Below are 18,394 nucleotides of genomic sequence, written 5' to 3'. Positions count from 1 at the left end.
AAAAGATCTGACTGCATAAACATATGAAACATCTGCACTTCAAAAAAAACCCCCAAAAACTGCAGAAAATATTCCGACCTTACATGAGAAAAAGTTAATCCAATCTACATACTTCGAGACTTCTTAAGCAAAGGCAAGCATCGGACAGCAAAATGGGCAAACAGAAATGGCAAATAAGCATTTAAACAGTCTCCGCAAATAAAAAACCACTCTACCTCCTGAGGAATCAAACCACTTTGAATTGAAAGGACACGTCTGGGGCTTCCCTGGTGGCTCAGTGGTTGAGAGTCTGCCTGCTAATGCAGGGGACACGGGTTCGAGCCCTGGTCTGGGAAGATCCCACATGCCGCGGAGCAACTGGGCCTGTGAGCCACAACTACTGAGCCTGCGCTCCGCAACAAGAGAGGCCACGATAGTGAGAGGCCCGCGCACCGCGATGAAGAGTGGCCCCCGCTCGCCACAACTAGAGAAAGCCCTCGCACAGAAACGAAGACCCAACACAGCCAAATAAATAAATAAATAAATAAATGAAATTAAAAGGACACGTCTAAGGTCACCTATAAAGCCAGCATAGATTTTCTAATGCGCAGCGTTGGTGATGAGCTCTCACACGCTGCCAAGTGGAAGCATAAGCTGATTTGGAACAAACAAACAAAAAAAGACCTTCAGGGAAGAAACTAAGCTGTACTTAAAATACATATCTTTTTTAATTTTAACTTTTTATTTTGAAAACTATATACCTTTTAATACAGTGGCACAATTTCAGGAATCTACCTAAAGAAATAGTTTTGGACATGTTCAAAGATTCAGCTACAAGAATTTCGGCTCAGCATTATTTATTTGGGCAAAAATTGAAAACCCCTAAAATGTCAAATAAGGAGAAACCGATTAAACAAATCATGGTATATCTATATACGACTCTTAAAATCATGCTATATAGCGAATATCGACATGGAAAGACATTCATAACATACTACTTAAAAGAAAAAATATATAGAAAATATACATATTATATATATATCATTTCTGTGAGAAATTAATATGAAGGTATGTGCGTGAAAAAAGTCTGTACAGTAATAACATAAATCACAATGGTAAGCGGTGGATCTATTTGGGTGCTGGGATACAAGATACGAGGGCAGGGATTTCTGCTTTTTCTCTGCTGTGACTCTCACACACAAAACAGTGCCTGGCACAAGGGGACATAAAATTAAAAATGTTACTGTTATTTTTACTTACTTATAGTTTCTCACTGATGTGCAATAAGCACTTTATTTTCATCATAATTTTTAAATGTTGCTTTTAAAAAGAATAATTCAATGGCAAAACAAAACGTTTTACAAATAGAAATGGAAATAATGCCACTTACCCCACAGGGTTGTACGGCTTAAATAATAATTTATGTAAATATGTTCTGTAAACTCTAAAGCACTGTATGAATATTAGAAATTAATTATTCTGCTAAGATCATACATTCCAGCATTAAATCATTTTCATATATGCTTTGGCTGGTAGCCTTTCTCTCAGCAATTTCACTTCCAGTATTTTGTCCTTTAAAAACAGAGGTGCGTGTGGCATTACTTGTAGAAGCAAAAAGTTGCAACCATAGAGGATTGGCTGAGAAAGTTGTGGCACATCCATAAAATGGAATCACTGTTAAAATTCATCCTGTAGAAATGCACTTACTGACATACACTCTTGACCTTTATTAAAAAAATTCATGTATGTGTAACGTAAGTAAAATAATCCCCAATACAGCTTATTACAACAATATCTGTTATGTCAAATAGCCAAGAGTTGTGATGATAATTTTCTGATAATTCTTATCTTTCAACTTGTTAACTCATTCTACTTGAATTTATCCAGCTTCTTCCTTTTGGTCTCCCGTTTTACAAGATGTGATCAGTCAAGGCCACCTATAACATTTTATCTTCCAGTCGCTGAATTTTATGGGTTGCGTTCATCCTTGGGAGGCATTCCCGCTTTCAAGCTGCCCTATGGCTTTAAATGAAGCATGCATATGGTTTACAAAACATGGGTGTAATTCCTTTTTATACTGTCATGTTAGTGGTTTCTTACATATACATGAATCTCTTTATGCATTAGTCAGGACTTCATAAATCAGAAGCTAAACCTCATTTTCCCTCCTTAAAAGAAATGTAAGAACTGTTTTCCAACGCTTTATTTTTCCTACTTTCACACAGAGAGATCACAGAAGCAGGGGACGAAGAAGAAATACTCAGAACTAAATGAATAACACCTAAGAGAAATATTAAAAAAATGTGAACTGTTATTTGAATCCTTTTATAAACGTGACGGAAGGACATTTTCTCCCTATAGAACTCTATCAGAAGCTGGAGAACGTTCGTGCACACCAACCACACATCTGCATTCTTTCAGTTGAACACCAGCTCCCTTAAAAAGGCAGGAAGGGACTTCCTTCCTTGGCGGCCCAGTGGTTAAGACTCTGTGCTTCCAATGCAGGGGGCATAGGTTCGATGCCTGGTCGGGGAACTAAGATCCTACATGCTGCGGGGCGCAGATAAAAAAAAGCAGGAAGCGCTTCCTTTTTGCCAAGGACTATTTCTTTCTTTATCTGCTGTTCAAAAACTCAGGCAAATTCTTGTGGCCTCGTGCTCTTCGTCTGCTTACACTAAAGAAAAGCGCTAATGAAAACCGCCTCACGTTCCCGTTTTAATTTTATGAGACTGCTTAACAACACTAGAACTAAAATATTTCCAACGTTATTTAGAAAATACTGTAATTTAAGAAGCTAATTGATACCATAATAACCATGAAATTCGACAGCGGTGGAAATCATTGAGATTTTTTAAGTATTACAAAGCTTCCCAGTGAAATCACAGTCCAAGGCAAGTGGGAGGAAGCAATGTGATGAATACAGTAAGATGAGGAAGTTATTCATGCGTCCAACAGCACTGACGAAGGGCGGACGCCACGCCCAACGCTGCTGCAGGGGGTGTGCGAGCGTTCCAGAAGATGAGCAGGACGGCTGTGTTCGTGAGAGGTGGGCCAGGCGAGGAAACCAGCCTACGGAGGCAATGAACGGAAGCTACAGGCACTGCCACTTGTCAGCACAGAAAGAACCCCACCAGTTTAAAACCGACAGAACCCGGGCTTCCCTGGTGGTGCAGTGGTTGAGAATCTGCCTGCCAATGCAGGAGACACGGGTTCGAGCCCTGGTCTGGGAAGATCCCACATGCCGCGGAGCAACTGGGCCCGTGAGCCACAACTGCTGAGCCTGCGCAGCTGGAGCCTGTGCTCCCAACAAGAGAGGACATGATAGTGAGAGGCCCGTGCACCGCGATGAAGAGTGGCCCCCGCTCACCACAACTAGAGAAAGCCCTCGCACAGAAATGAAGACCCAACACAGCCAAAAATAAATAAATAAATAAGTAAATTTTAAAAAAAAACTGACAGAACCCAACTCACCCCCTGCAGCAAACGTACTTCCTACAGACTGCGAACTAACACAGCCATCTAAGCTCATTTAAACTTCTAAAATTTCTAAAACCTTGGTTTATGTTCAGCTTCCACAAATTTCTGCCTAAATGTAAATCATTTATTTCCTCCAGATATTTCTTTGCTACAACTGAAGGGTTTTTCCCCGTGATGAATTCTTGAACCACCTTTTTCTTTCTGGTGGTGCTGGGAGCGGGAGGCAGGCAGCTCCAACTCAAGGCCATTCTGTATTATCTTTTAGAATATTTGGGGATTTCTGAACCGTTTGACACTTATTAGTTTCTTGTTGTTTTCTGAGTCTCCACACTTTTGTCTGGAGCCTCTATTTAAAACTCGTGTAATTGAAACAGAAGACAGCAGTTAATATCCCAAGGATAAGTGCAGTTCTTCAATTTTTAAAAGGAGCCTGGGGCTTCCCTGGTGGCGCAGTGGTTGAGAATCTGCCTGCCAATGCAAGGGACACGGGTTCGAGCCCTGGTCTGGGAGGATCCCACATGCCGCGGAGCAACTAGGCCCGTGAGCCACAACTACTGAGCCTGCGCGTCTGGAGCCTGTGCTCCGCAGCAAGAGAGGCTGCGATAGTGAGAGGCCCGCGCACCGCGATGAAGAGTGGCCCCCGCTCGCCGCAACTAGAGAAAGCCCTCGCACAGAAACGAAGACCCAACACAGCCATAAATAAATAAAATAAATAAATAAATAAATTAAAAAAAAAAAAAAAAAGGAGCCTGAAAACTAGAATGTTTTCCTGGCTTAATCTTATGACCCAGATTTATAATTACATAAAAGTAATAATTTAAAAAATATTTTGAAACCTAGACCCCAAAATAGCCACATAAATCCATTTTCCTTGTACTGCTTTTTACTCCAATTTTCATTAAAACCATGTTCATTGTGAAACCATGATCATCCTCTTAGCCAGGGAATATGGGAGGGCAGCAAAGGGTAGGCGCCACTTGGAAGAGATGGAATCATGGTTTACAGGAGGGACAGAGGAGCAGGGCTGTTTGAACCTCACTGTAAGACTGTTTTGATGTTTAAAACTGTAACAGAAAATTAACTTTATTTGAAATAGATTGATCCTTCTCCAAAAAGCTGATAACACATTGTAAAAAACACAATGATTTTAGGCATTACCGAATGAAAACGCTCATGTTTTTACAGACTACCAACTCACGCATCCACTCAGCCAAGCTGTTTTCCTGCTGGTAACTTGAATTCCAGTTTTAAAACCGTGCCAACTCCTCTTGGGTGTTCTGGTGATGAAAATGACTTTCTTTACGTTTTAGCCAAGACTTTTCCACCACAGTATCTTATGAGAAAGCCACAAGGCTGGGGCACCCCACAATGACCAGGCGGGGGGAAAAAAACTATTTTAGAGAATCACTTTGATGTTTAAAATAATACATAATAGGGAGGGGAAGATGCATTAAAAATAATGTGCTAATTAATTTTTTGATATATTCTGATTCCACATACCAAGTTTACTGAATACTGAAATTTTATTTTATTTTATTTTTTTAAGCTGGATATGCTTGTTTAAAATACACTGTTTTGCATAGTGGTGGTTTAAAACGCAAACAAGTCAAACCAAAGAAAGAACAGCACATAATAATGTAAGCTCAGGGGAATGTACCTGAAGTGAGTAAGAGGAGAAAGTCTGACGGCCCTAAAACACTTCCTAACCCCAAATCCTAGTCATTTGAGGAAGATACTCTAACGCTCTCTCCCCTGAAATATTTGAAAACTTTTCACCTCAAAAGAAAAGACAAATTGATTCTGTGCCCCAGACCTTGTAGGACACAGGTTCACAGGACCTTCCCAGCTACAGGTGCAATTTTGGAAGGTTTTTTTTTTTTTAATGTGACAATAGCATCACCTAAGAAGTAACAAAATCGTGATCCAGCTGAAAGGTGACACACTGACCTGATTGATGGAGTTGGCAGCGCAGGAAGCCAGGCCAGTTCCGACAAAAGTCAGCAGGAAGCAGGGCCAGTCAAAAGGTGCTGGGGCCAAGGCAAATCCGGCTGAGGTGGTGCTGACCACGAGGGCTGCAACACAGAAACAGAGCAGAGCTTGTCATCACACAGGGCCAGACGGTAACGGCCAAGCAAGCCCCCTCCATATGAAACAATCCACTACAGCAACACGACCTGTAGGCTGATCTTTCATTAAAAAAAAGTTTTACAAAACATTTTTCTGATTATAAAAACTATATGTGTTCACTATAGAAAAATGCCAATTTTTCCTTCAACTCCATTACACTCAAGAGTGAAAAATAAGATAGGTATTTCAGATCCAGTCACTCACTTATTCATTCAACAAACATTTACTGCACGCCTAACCCATGACCAGTACCGTGCTGGACATCAGGCATTGTTCTGAGCAGGTCAGGCTCTTTTTTGCCTCAAGGTCCTTGTACTTTTTGTTCCCCCTGCCTCTTCCCATGACTGGATCCTTCTCGTCCTTCAGATCTTGTCTTAAATATCACGTCTTAGGGAGAACGTCCCTGACCGTCTCACGTGCGGGAGGCCCTCCCCAGGTACATCACCCTTCAATTTCCTTCCCGGTACTTGTCACACTCCAGCTCCTCCCTGGAATATAAGCCCGAGGAGGCTGGAGCCCTAGCCATACCTACCTAGCAAGAGATGCGCAAAACTCAAGCAGCACCCTCCTTTGCGGAGGCTTGTCCCTCTTTCCAGACATCACAACATCAACCACTAAGCCTCACAACAGGCCGTGTTCTAGGATCAGTCATCTTGTTTTGCACAACTCAGCAGCCCTGCACATGGGTTCAGTGGCTCCTCACGTGTCGCCCCATGTGTGGCGACAAGTCAGGACTGGGAGAAGTCCTCAACACCCAGGCTCCTTCCTAGAGGTACCCAAAGAACAAAGGGTCCATGGTGTCAATGCGGGAATTCGAAGGAAAACAGACAGCAGGGTTCGCCCTCTCAAAGTGGAACTCAGTAAATTGCTTCTCTCCACAGAGTAAATCAGTTGAAATAATTCTTGACTCAATTTTGAGACCTTGAATCTTAGACCAAAAGTAGACTACTGGGCTTCCCTGGTGGCTCAGTGGTTAAGGATCCGCCTGCCAATGCAGGGGACACGGGTTCGAGCCCTGGTCTGGGAAGATCCCACATGCCACGGGAGCGGCTAAGCCCGTGTGCCACAGCTACTGAGACTGTGCTCTAGAGCCCGTGAGCCACAACTACTGAGCCCGTGTGCCTAGAGCCCGTGCTCCACAACAAGAGAAGCCACCGCAGTGAGAAGCCCGCGCACCGCAACGAAGAGTAGCCCCCGCTCGCCACAACAAGAGAAAGCCTGCACGCAGCAACGAAGACCCAACACAGCCAGAAGTAAGTAAATAAATAAATAAATTTATTTTTTTAAAAAGTAGACTACTTATAAACATCTATGGTAGTTAAAAGAGTGTAGAAAATCCATGATAACTTTCTCAATATATAATTAGTAAAATCTAGAGTCACCAAAATAAAAAACAACTTTAGATGTCTCTAAATATCCAGGTCAATATTTTGTATTATGATTTATAAATAAGTTTTAAAAATCAATTACCACCATAGTGGAAAAGAAAGCAACACAGTCACTGAACTGTCAAGCTAAAAATACTGTAAAAAGAAAATTCACTTTGTTTAAAATTGAAAAGGGTATGGAGACACACAAAAGCAGTGTGTTTCTTTTTATTTGCCCCCAGAGCATGACTGGGTAATGGACAATAAACACAGAAAGCAAATCAAATTTTTGACTGATGGGTCAAGTGGTAAGTTGAGAAGAGACAGAAAGCAGTTTACAAAAAAATGACAGAGAGAAAGGGACAATGTTTTAGTAAGACTTAGCAATGATTAAATTTACAAAATGGAAATATTGCCTCATTTAAAAATATACAAATTGTAAATGGTAATACACATAAAAAAATGTATATTTTTTTTATAATACAGGGGCCATTATTACTACAGAGGAAGAAATCTGAATTTTGTAACACATTTCTTAAAAAAAGATCAAAAGCTAACAAAGAATGTATTTATACTTACTTCATCAAAGCAATTAAAGAAAGAGAAAGGAAAAGAAAATTGATAACTTGTAAAACTGACGAAAGCAATACTCTCAACACAGCACTGCCACAACGGTAATTAAACTGTTCATTGATTTCCTGGGATTCATTACATGGAATCATTTTGCAACACCAGGATCTCATTAACAGTGAATGTAATATATTCTTTCATTCACAGCACTTGAAATTATATTTTATTTGGTAATCTCATATTGTCCCTTCACAAATAAACATAAAATCAATGTTGCCAATGAAGTGTGACCCATCCAACAGAGGCCCAGAAGCGCTGTCCTGCAGGCCCAGGGGTGACTCTGGAGGTCCAAGGAAGAGGGATACTCCTACGCCGACGCACCCACTCCCACCTGCCCCCCGCTCGCGGGTGGAGGTCCAGCCCAGTCGCAATCACCGCCATGCGGAGACTCAGCGGCCACCTAGGGAGGTGCGTGGCGACAAAGGCAGCCCTGACACCCAGCACAGCTGCAGCTCTACCCATGACTCTTTTCGGAACCCTCAGGCTGGACCTAAGAGTGGTCAGGGCCACGTCCTCCCAGATGCCGTCGTTGACAAGGAATGACCAGATGCAGTCTCTGGTCTGCCTGCCTCCTCCAGGGAGAAGCTCTCTATAATTAAAAACAAGTTGTTAGATTTTCAAACGGTCGCAAGCAGGCACACCCTGGCTGGCCCAGAAGCAAGCAAGCCTCCCTGTGTGAGCTACCCGAGGACCACATGGCAAAGAAGCCCAGGCGGCCGGTAGGAGCAGAGTGGTCCGGGGACCTCAGATGCAGAGATGCGAAGGTATGAGTTCTGCCAGCGGCCCCCAAGCCCCAGGGGGGAAGCATGGCCCCGGCCCACAGTGATTTCAGCCCAGGGGAACCCTGAGTGGAGGATCCGGCCAGACCACACTTGGACTTCTGACCTTTAGGAACTACGAAATAAGAACCTTGTGCTGTTTTAACCTGCAAAGTCTGTGGTAACATGGTTTGCAGTAAGAGAAAACGTGTGATACTGTAACGAGGGTGGCATTTAAGGAAGACTAGACTTCAGGACACAGAGGACTGACCGGAGTGGAGGAAAGCTCGCTCAGGAACCATGGAAAGGTCACTGCAGGGAACCGGCTGGGCAGGGACAGGACCTGGCAAGGGTGGCAACGGTGCAAACACAGGTGGAGTGAGGGATCTTAAGGCAGTGACACGGGCCTTCAATATGGAATAAGCCGAATGGGTACAGCAGAGGAGCGAAACGCAATTCAGTGACTCCAAGAATAATAAAGCCCTAAAAGGTCAGAGGGAACTTAGGGTCAGCTAGTCTCATCTCTGTCCTGATGGAGGAATGGACACTATCCCTGGATCTGGCGACAGGAAGCGGTTTCTCCCCGGGCAGCCCTGCACAGAAGGGCTCCAGCTGTGGGACAGGTCTCTCTCTCTCTCTCCCCTAGACCAAGTCAGGACGACTCCCTCGAAACAGCTCCCTCTGGATATAACTCTTGTCTCTGGAGCAACACCGAGTTACCCTCTCTTAGTACAACCTTCAATCATGCAAATGCCACTACCCACAGCCTCTGTCTCTCCAGGCGTACTGTCCACGGGACCAGCCACGTGGGGCCTCCAGGCTCCTGTCCACACTGAGTGACACCTTTTAGAGAAACACTACTTTCTAGTATAACAAAAGCACTCAGCACAGTGCCTGGCAAGTAATAAGGGCTTAATAAGCAGTGCTCTTGGTAATTATTAAAATGTGCTTCAAGATGATGTGTTTTTCCAGCCACTATGCTTAGACTTAATATTTCAAAGCGGTGTCTTAAGGAACTCTGAGAAACAGCAAAACACTTCACACAAGCTCCACGCGCCTCTGTCTTAGAACGTCCAGGGGAGTGCCCGGAGTGCAGTCCTTAAGAAATGTGGACTAACCATGATAGTGATAAAAACAAGGCTTACATTTGTGAAGCACTTTGCAATGCCAAAGTGCCTTTACATTTATTTAAGTCCCGGAAACACTGCACTTCAAAGCAGGGTGTGGATACCTACCTCAGGGTTATGGAAGAAAACTTGAGAACTTTCACTTATATTTGACTTCTTAACTCTCTCTTTTAAAACACACACTTTGTGTATCTTAAAATGAATATAATACATAGGTGTAAGAGTACATGAATTTTACTTACAAGTAACTTAACTATACATTTTTGTTATATATGACATATTTATATACAATAGCATAAATATTTTATAAATATACACACGTGCACTTAAAACTTTTTTACTGATAAAGTACACGACTAACAAACTTTGCAGAAGCTTGCTCTAAAATAAACAGCAAGGCAAGCATTGGTGGGTATTACGTCTGATTTTATACACAGAGATCCAGGCGTCAACCAGCGGCAGTGAACTCAATCTACCGTCTAACCCAGAGTCATACGCTTTATGCATAATATTTGGCTCTCTGCTTTATGGGATGTACTGTAGCAAGTACTCCAAAGACTCATTTTCAGAAGAAAATTCCACTAAAGGAAGGGAAGATATACACACGCACCACCCAGCTGATTACAAAACCACCACCAGGCCAGCAGGGCTCGCAGGACACCGCATCCCTGTGCGTAACCCACGATGCTCCTGCAGCACGGGTCTCAAGGGGAATGGCCACAGGTCCCAGAGGAGGGAGCCCCACGCTGAGGGCGCCCCCCTGCACGTGCTGGGTGCGAGCGTAGCCAGGCTCCCCACTCCAGCTCACAGTGTGCTTTCCAGAGCAGCCAGGAACCACTGAAGGGTTTCGCCTTTTCCAATAAGCAATAGGTTTTCTTGGAGCACCAGCTTTACCAGGAATGATTTTTTTTTTTTTTTGGTGAAGGCTCAACACTCTGAGAACTGCATAGTGGAGGCGCTTTCTTTTCTGAGATCGTCAGTTAGAAGTAACTCTAACGATTATATTAAAACACTGGTCATCTACATCCTGCTTTATCTCTGTCTTTCAAGGCCTCGCTATTTTTCAGCCCTGGCCCCAAAAGAATTAAGTGAAAAACAAAACTCCAATAAGTCAATTTGGATAATTATCAACTCTGATAAAAGATCTGCTCAAAAGATTGAAACCACTGGCTAAATGAGAGTTTGAGATTCTCTATAGATTTCAAATTATCCTTGTGATCTATTACATCTCATTATCCTTGATAGCAGATGCTATGCAATATTATAACCCAAATCCTACAAGCCTGTGATGAATCTCTTGAAAGCTCTTTTATGTACAAAGCTGCCCAAGAACAGGCAGTTAATGAATTTGTACGTGGTTTTGTTCACCGGTGGCTCCAAGCAATGGAATGTTTTTGTTAGCAGATCTCAAAGCTCAAAATTATACAACTTAATTAAGAGGAGAATTAAGAATTAAGTTTTTTCTGATTTTCAAATGAGCATGTATTTTTACTTGATAGCTGTACTTCATGATTTCTTCCTCTCTCTTCATTTCTGTTAACACCATAAGCTTCAAATGGTTCAATTTCTAATTTAAGTGAGTTTTTTAGCCTTCACAGCTTGGCCCTGTTCCGTGAACCTCCTGACGGTTATGTTACCCACACACGTACGGAGGAAGGTGGCAATTTTTATGCTTATTGTTATGTTCAGATGAAAAGTCAACTGATGAGAGACAGGGTATTTTTTTCTCAGTCACATTAAAGCCTGCCAATCAGGGGGTAACTGATTACAAACCATAACCACTTCTGGTTAAAAGATAAAGACTTTTTAGTGGAGATTTTTAGTAACACAGCTGCAAAACTAAGAACTTGCCGGGCCTTCCAGTTTTCCCCTTTCTTTTTTTCATACTCAGTGACCAGAGCTGGTCTTAAAAATCCTAAAACCAAATTAAAACTCCTAACTTCAAATTTCCTGAGCAACACTGCTACCAAAATGAAACATTTAAGTACAGTCCCCAGGATGCGTTGGCTTTGCACTCACAGCATTCAGAAAAGGGAGATGAAATTGCTATCAGGTCGGTGTAAATAAACATAAATAAAAGCTGTCTATATCCAAGTTAACTATGCAACACCGAGTGAGACCCTAAGAGTGTTCTTTCAATCACAGTTTTTCCTTGAACCATCAAAGATTTTCTACTTTGTCATCCTATTTTTAGTTTTCCTTTTCAAAAAAGAAATTTTTCTTTTCAATATACTTAATAACCAACACTTTACAACCTTTGTAACTAACTAAAAAACGTTTCCATAAAACTGATGCTTATCAAGCTTTTAAGAAGTAAAAACACTTCTTTTGAAAACTGAGCTTGGCAAGAAGAAACTGTTAGTTGAGCACTTTTCATTAAAATAATGAAGATTTTTCTCAGTTTCGTATCAATGACAACAGGTGAAGGTGACACTATACAAAGCAGACAGAGGAAATCCAGTGGCCCCAGGTCATCTAGTTAAGGTACAATACTTTTCAGTCACCACTAAACATTTCAACTATTATATCACAGTAAAATAATTATTTATAATTAAAAGGCTAAGCTGTTCCAAATTCTACAAATGGTGGCAACAGAGTTCATTACAGTTTTCTTTTTTTCCCATCGAGCTTCTGTTTTTTGAGCACCTGTTATGGGCAGGGCAGGAGCGAGGCCCTGGCAATGCAACAAGCCAGGAAGATGGATGTGGTCCCAGGTCTCTTGGTGCCCACAGGCTGGTGAAGATTCAGACAAGCCAACAGGCATGACCACAGAGCGTGGGAGCATGTCAGAGGGTGCAGTCACGGACGAACGCCGTGAGGGACGTGAAGGGCTCCCGACCAAGTGCCCGCTCACACTGAGGTCAGAGGTGTGACCGAAGGCTGAGGAGGAGCGGGCCTGCGAACGGGGAAGCGGGGAGACGTGACTGCGAGAGGCAGAGCGACAGCAAGGACAAGGCCGCAGGGTGAGGGAGCGCCAGACAGACCGACCCTCCTCCCCTGCACCCGTGTGAATACAGATAAAAAGCGGGCCCCTGTATTTTTTTTAGCAAATCACTGATATGTTAGCACTCCTCTTTTCATTCTTAACTTCCCAATTCACTATCCACCCGCTTAAGATATAAAAAAATAATGCTATTTTTTTAGCAAAAACTATTTTTAGTACTTAGAGATAACCTTGTAACATTCTTTTAAATTCACTTCTGTAAGTTTTTCATTCCTTAATGTCAATAAATGAGATGCTACCATGTTTTGCTTTGAACTGGAAACCAAGCCCTTGATAATACCCCAAAATGCTAATTAGGCACCTGGGCATTTCTGACCTGCAGGGCTGGGAAGCAATCGTCTCGTCCCCTCCAGAGATGCAGTAACCCACCCTCCACAGACGAGGGAGGCCTGCTTGCGTTTGCAGAGTCTAAGAGGACTCCCAGGTGCCACGGTGATGGAGCCGTCCACTGATGGGGCTGGGGGGGGGGGGGGCAGGGGAACAGGCAGAGGGGAGAAGAGGCAATGACAGGTGAGAATTCAGATGAATTCGGTTAGCAGGAAGTTGCTGAGTTCCCACTTGATGAGAACTAAAGCTCTATTTTTTTTTGAAATGTAAAGCAAGGTAGTTTGCTGAGAATGAAGATGAGGTGGTAGAGAGGGTGCTGAATGAGTTCTCCAGGTAAGAAGAGTTCCTCAAATATGTTCTGGGGACCATGCCTACCAGGGCCCTCTGTTAAAATACAGATTCCTAGGCCCCATCCCAGACCTTGAGGGAAGGGGTTTATGGAGATGAGGCCCAGAAATCTGCATTATAACAAGCGATTCGAGTTTCAGAACCACTGAAAATAGTGAAGTCCCCTAAGTCGATGATGGAATTTGGGGTGAGGAAGAAAACTTAGCAGGATGCAAAAGCCTTCAGTGACTGGTAAATGCAACAAAGAAAGGAAAGAGGAAATTCCATGGGACCACCTGGCTCGTTCCCTTGTTTAGCTCAAGTTTCACTGTCAACCTACACTTTTCAAGGTAGTCTTGGGCTAGGTGGCCTTCCTCACTGCACAGTCCAGGGCTGACAACTCCCCAGCACAAACTAGGAGTCTCAAATGTGTATCTGATTATCAAGACGACAGGGAAAGACTGCCGACAGATGGCTACACGTCCACAACCACCACTGGGGAAGTGCATGTTGGGGTGGCAAAGCAGTCTTCATTTAAACACGTTACATGTGAAGTGCACGTGTGGTGTAGTCCCAGAGCAGACCTAGGGGTGCTGTTCTATTTTCTTTGGAAAACCGGGGGTGGAGAGGTGGGCAGCCCTGCATCCTCTTCCTGGGAGGGGACACTGCATAATGAGACAGCCTGGGGGGCGCTGTGAGAATACAGAGAAGCTGGATACCGACAGAGCTGACTAGGCTGGACTTCAGATGCTTTGGCTTCTTAAATGATAGAGGTAAGAATTCTTTACAACCTCCCTTTTAGCTGGAGAAGCCATGCTGTACAGTCCTGGCCAATGAGATATAAGGAGACATTCCTATCAAAAGCTTCCCTTCCCAAGTAAAAAGGCAGCACGATTTGAGGGATCTTAGTTCCCTAACCAGGAATCGAACCCGCACCCTTGGCAGTGAAAGGGCAGAATCCTAACCACTGGACCACCAGGGAATTCCCTAAAGAGGCCAAGTCTCATAAGGAGGCTTCTGCTTTTCTACACCATCCCCTTTCTTCATTCTTTCTGCCTGGAATATAATATGATGATGGGGGAGTGGCAACTATCTTGTGGTCTTGAGGATAAAAGCCACAAGCTAATGATGACAGAGCAAAAAACAAGGGCCAGCTATGTAGACAACATCCTCGAGCACTAGCTCTGGGCTCCTAATTTCAGACTCAAGAGAGTAATAAACCTCTCTTGAGGTTTATTACAAGAGAGTAATAAACGCTTTATTTGCTTAAGTCACCGTTCTCCAAGTTTTCAGTTACATGGAGCTGAGCCCATTCTCAACTCATAGCTTTTTCTCCTTCTCTTCTTTAAAGTCATCAATGTTTTTTTGAGAATGATTATCATCCACATGAAATTTATCTCTACATTCTTCGAGCATCTACCACACCTCTTCCACTTAAAATCAATCCAAATAACATCAAACTGAATTTAAAACAATTATATCAATAGAAAACAGAATAGCCGAGATAAATGCATTTTTCATCTAACTTAGAACACTGGCTGAGGCATCTACGTGGCCCACTCCTACCAGAAACCAAATGAAATGATGGAATAAAAATGAAAATTGGAGAAAAACCTACATCAGCAATAAATTAGGTAAAGAGAGGATACTAAAACCCTCAAGAAATGTTTGTTAAATACAGTGCAGATGAGATGAGATTTAAGACAGTTGCCGAGAGCTGACCTGTTACTTCCACTATCTGAATAGCAGAAAATTAGACCACCTTAACACCAAGTGGGACGAAAATGGGTAAATACGGGAACTAAAGGCTATCTGGCGGGACCCTGCCCCCCGGCTGGTGTGGAGGGTGAGGGGCCGGAAGCAGAGGCCAGGGCGGGCCGCGGCGACACGGACCCGCGTTACGCAACGGCAGGGCTGTCTGCAGGCAGCTGCATCACAGCTGGAGCGAGAGAAGAGCAGTCGCACCGCAGAGAAGCAGGGCCTGGCCCTGACGTACTCCTCTCCGAGCCGAGGCAGAGATGAATCTGAGGACCTTAACCCGAAGAGCAAGCCCCGCACCAACACTGCCCCTGCACGGCGGGTATGCCCGGCAGGCGGGGGCACTGGGGCCAAAGCTGGGCACAGACTCACTGTGTGCTGAGCGTGGAAGCGGACGGCACGAGAAACCAGACTTGGGAAAAAGCAGGATGCTGGCTCTGTGGTTTCAAAAACACGTTGGAAAAACCTTTTCAGAGAAAAAGTTCCCTTGCTGGTTGCCTCTGTGTCTCCTTTGGGCCACAGGAATGTTTCACCAGTAATGGAAACTGAGAGCCTCTATCCTCAAGCTTAAAACGCAAGAGAAGTCCAACAACACCATGTCAAACTGGGTGGTATGTTATCATGTGCTTTTGTACCTTAAGACAACACTACTTATTAAAAAAGAAGGTCATCAAAAACAGGATAAGCATAGGGACACAAAAAGATATGCACAGAATCAGAATTTTTTAAAAAGTACAGAAAGCATTCACATTATGATCTTACTTTTGTTTAAAAAGCAAAAATAGGGGCTTCCCTGGTGGCGCAGTGGTTGAGAATCTGCCTGCCAATGCAGGGGACAAGGGTTCAAGCCCTGGTCTGGGAAGATCCCACATGCTGCGGAGCAACTAGGCCCGTGAGCCACAACTACTGAGCCTGCGCGTCTGGAGCGTGGGCTCCGCTACAAGAGAGGCCACGATAGTGAGAGGCCCGTGCATCGTGATGAAGAGTGGCCCCCCTCGCACAGAAACGAAGACCCAACACAGCCAAAAATAAATAAATAATAAATAAATTAAAAAAAAAAAAAAGCAAAAATATCTGAATGGCATGTATAGAAAAACATTCTAGAATACACCAAAATCATCAAAATGGTTATTACTTTGAGAGGGTAGACTTACAAGGAGATTCCATTCGTCTCATTTTTGCTTATCTATATTTTCTATTTGTTCTAAAAGTAAACACTTACTAATAAAAATACTGCTTTAACATTTAACAAGCATATAAATATTAAGGTATTTATTTCAAAATATACGTTAAAATTTAAAAAATTAAAATTCTACTCAACTAATATTTTTATGAAAATGAGAAAAATCCTTTATGCAGTATTCGAGAGCTGATGATTACAGTATGTTGACTTTTAGAAACTACAAACAATCTAAAATAAAATTGTATCCTCTATTCTTGGGTTCTTTTTTTTTTTCCTTTTAATAAAAAGCATCATTCTAGGTTCTAGGGGAAAAAAATCTATACACTGACAGACTGTAGTTTATATCAGTTCCATGGACAGCCTAATCTATTGGTTCCAATAAACGATCTATTTCAGCGTTCTGGTCTCAGAAAATGTGTTGTAGCTTTTCAGCACAGACATTATTCAGGAAAAAATTTCTGCTTTTTATTGACACATATTAAGTATAAACTCAGCTGAGTCACCAAAGCTTCTTATGATCCTAATCCAAATAAAATTTCTTCACCCCAGTGTGGTCCTTGCAACAAACTCCAAAAACGTATTGTAAATAGCTCAGCTGGCAAGAGAAACTCAAGGGAGACATATTATTACTTCTTTATAAACTCAGTCTTACTTCCTTTCACAGAAAAAAAAATCTTTAAATGGCATTATCTCCTGCAAACTTTGGCCCAGATCCTGGCATAAATGCCAAAGCATCATCCCACTGCCACCCTCCTATCCTGCAAAGGAAATGTGAGGACGTCACTGCGTGGCTCTTCACTTCGTCTACACTTGGTTATCCTCGGCATATCACAGCTATAAACAGAAGGAGGCAAAGAAAGGAAGACTAGTTCTCTAAAAGTGATCACTGACTCCCAGGTATTTCTGTCTCCGCCATCATTAGCTATAAACGAATTGCCCAAGATGTTAAGAGTCCAAAAGAAATCAATTTATAGATACCAGGGATTTTCTTTTAAAAAAAAAAAAAATCCTGCTGACTCCAAGACGTGTGAATTCAAGTAATAAAATAAACAGGGAGGTAAGAGGTCAAACAAGAGGGTCGGGGTCACCCAAAGGGTGCTGCCTCTTTAAATGGAATAAGCAGAAGGAAATGACTTTAATTCAATTAGCTCCTCCAGAAGCCTGGGGCATGGAATATATAAAACGCTAGAGGAGAAGTTTACTGCCCAGGGCTTTTCCATGTGTGGCTGCAGGGGGGGCTGCTGCCCGCCGCTCCCTCCGTGTACCTCGCCTGTGCACATCTCTCCTGTGTGGTCCACAGCCCCCCAGCTGGCTGCTCCCGTGCCAGTGGTGGCAAGGGCTGCTCTGGCTCACGGGAAGGGAGGGGCGAGCTCTCCCACATCCTCCAGGCCACTGGGGCTGGGCCCGGCCCTCTGCCTGTGCAACCCTTCCTTCACTTTCTCGAAGGGTGGTCCAGGACCACCTGCATCACAGCATCTGCACGCGTGCCGAAATGCAGAGCTCTGGGTCCGGTCCCAGGCCTCTGGGAGTTGATCTCTGGGGACAGCAGAAGCCCCGTTTGAACACACGTGCCACGTATGCTCCTTAGCAAATTGACACCTGGGGACCGGTAAGTCAACATGCAACATACATAGAGCACAACATGTACCATTAAAGAAGGGATTTAGTCATTGCTTTAGATTTCAGACACCATGTTTTAAATATCAAACCCTGCATCTGGAATGCCTATTCAGATATGCAACACTATAAGGTACAGAAAAGGAAAAACAATACAACCTCTGGCATGAAGGGAAGGAAAATGTGCCCCCAGCCCCCCAAATTGATCCTAAACCAGTTGTCATCCTTTCCTATCTGTCCCTAAAGAAATAAGCATTATGAAAACAAACTTTAAGACATTATTTTAAATTAAGTATTTAAAGTACCTCATTTGAGACTCTAAGAAGAAACACTGATAATTAGTTCCTGACTTAGCAGTCCATCAACGCTGACTTCCTAACCGCCAAATAAAATAACTTCATAGCCAGGCATCTTAGGAGACCTCTACCATTTAAGTGTTGGTCACTTCCTTTATGGACTGGCTTTCTTTTGGCTTCCGTGACCAAGCCACTTCCTCTGACCATTTATTTCCTTGCAGACTCCATTATACACTCTGCCCAATCCTGAAAAGGGGACATGCCCCAAAGTCCTGTCCTTGGCCTTCCGCTCTGGTCACTCTATGCTTGACCCCTGGCAACCCCGCTCACCACCACAGCTTCACAGTCAGCCCTGCGCTGAAGACCGCGTGCTCTTCCGGCCCAGTGGTCTAGCTCACCTCCTGTCCTTCACAGCCA

At 43.4% G+C, this 18,394-nt stretch overlaps 1 protein-coding gene across 2 annotated transcripts in view; it reads right to left on the bottom strand.

Annotated features, from left to right (window-relative positions):
• Positions 1-18,394, bottom strand: part of LOC118887536 (protoheme IX farnesyltransferase, mitochondrial) — a 108,427-nt gene that overhangs the window by 83,043 nt on the left and 6,990 nt on the right. For both annotated transcript variants that reach the window (XM_036838417.1, XM_036838418.1), the window contains one exon: positions 5,404-5,528. In XM_036838417.1, the coding sequence (XP_036694312.1) occupies positions 5,404-5,528 (125 nt within the window). The remainder of the gene's footprint in view (positions 1-5,403; positions 5,529-18,394) is intronic.

Source organism: Balaenoptera musculus, chromosome 20 (assembly GCF_009873245.2).
Source record: "Balaenoptera musculus isolate JJ_BM4_2016_0621 chromosome 20, mBalMus1.pri.v3, whole genome shotgun sequence".
In the NCBI taxonomy this organism is placed as follows: domain Eukaryota; kingdom Metazoa; phylum Chordata; class Mammalia; order Artiodactyla; family Balaenopteridae; genus Balaenoptera; species Balaenoptera musculus.
This window is presented reverse-complemented; position numbering and strand designations above follow the sequence as displayed.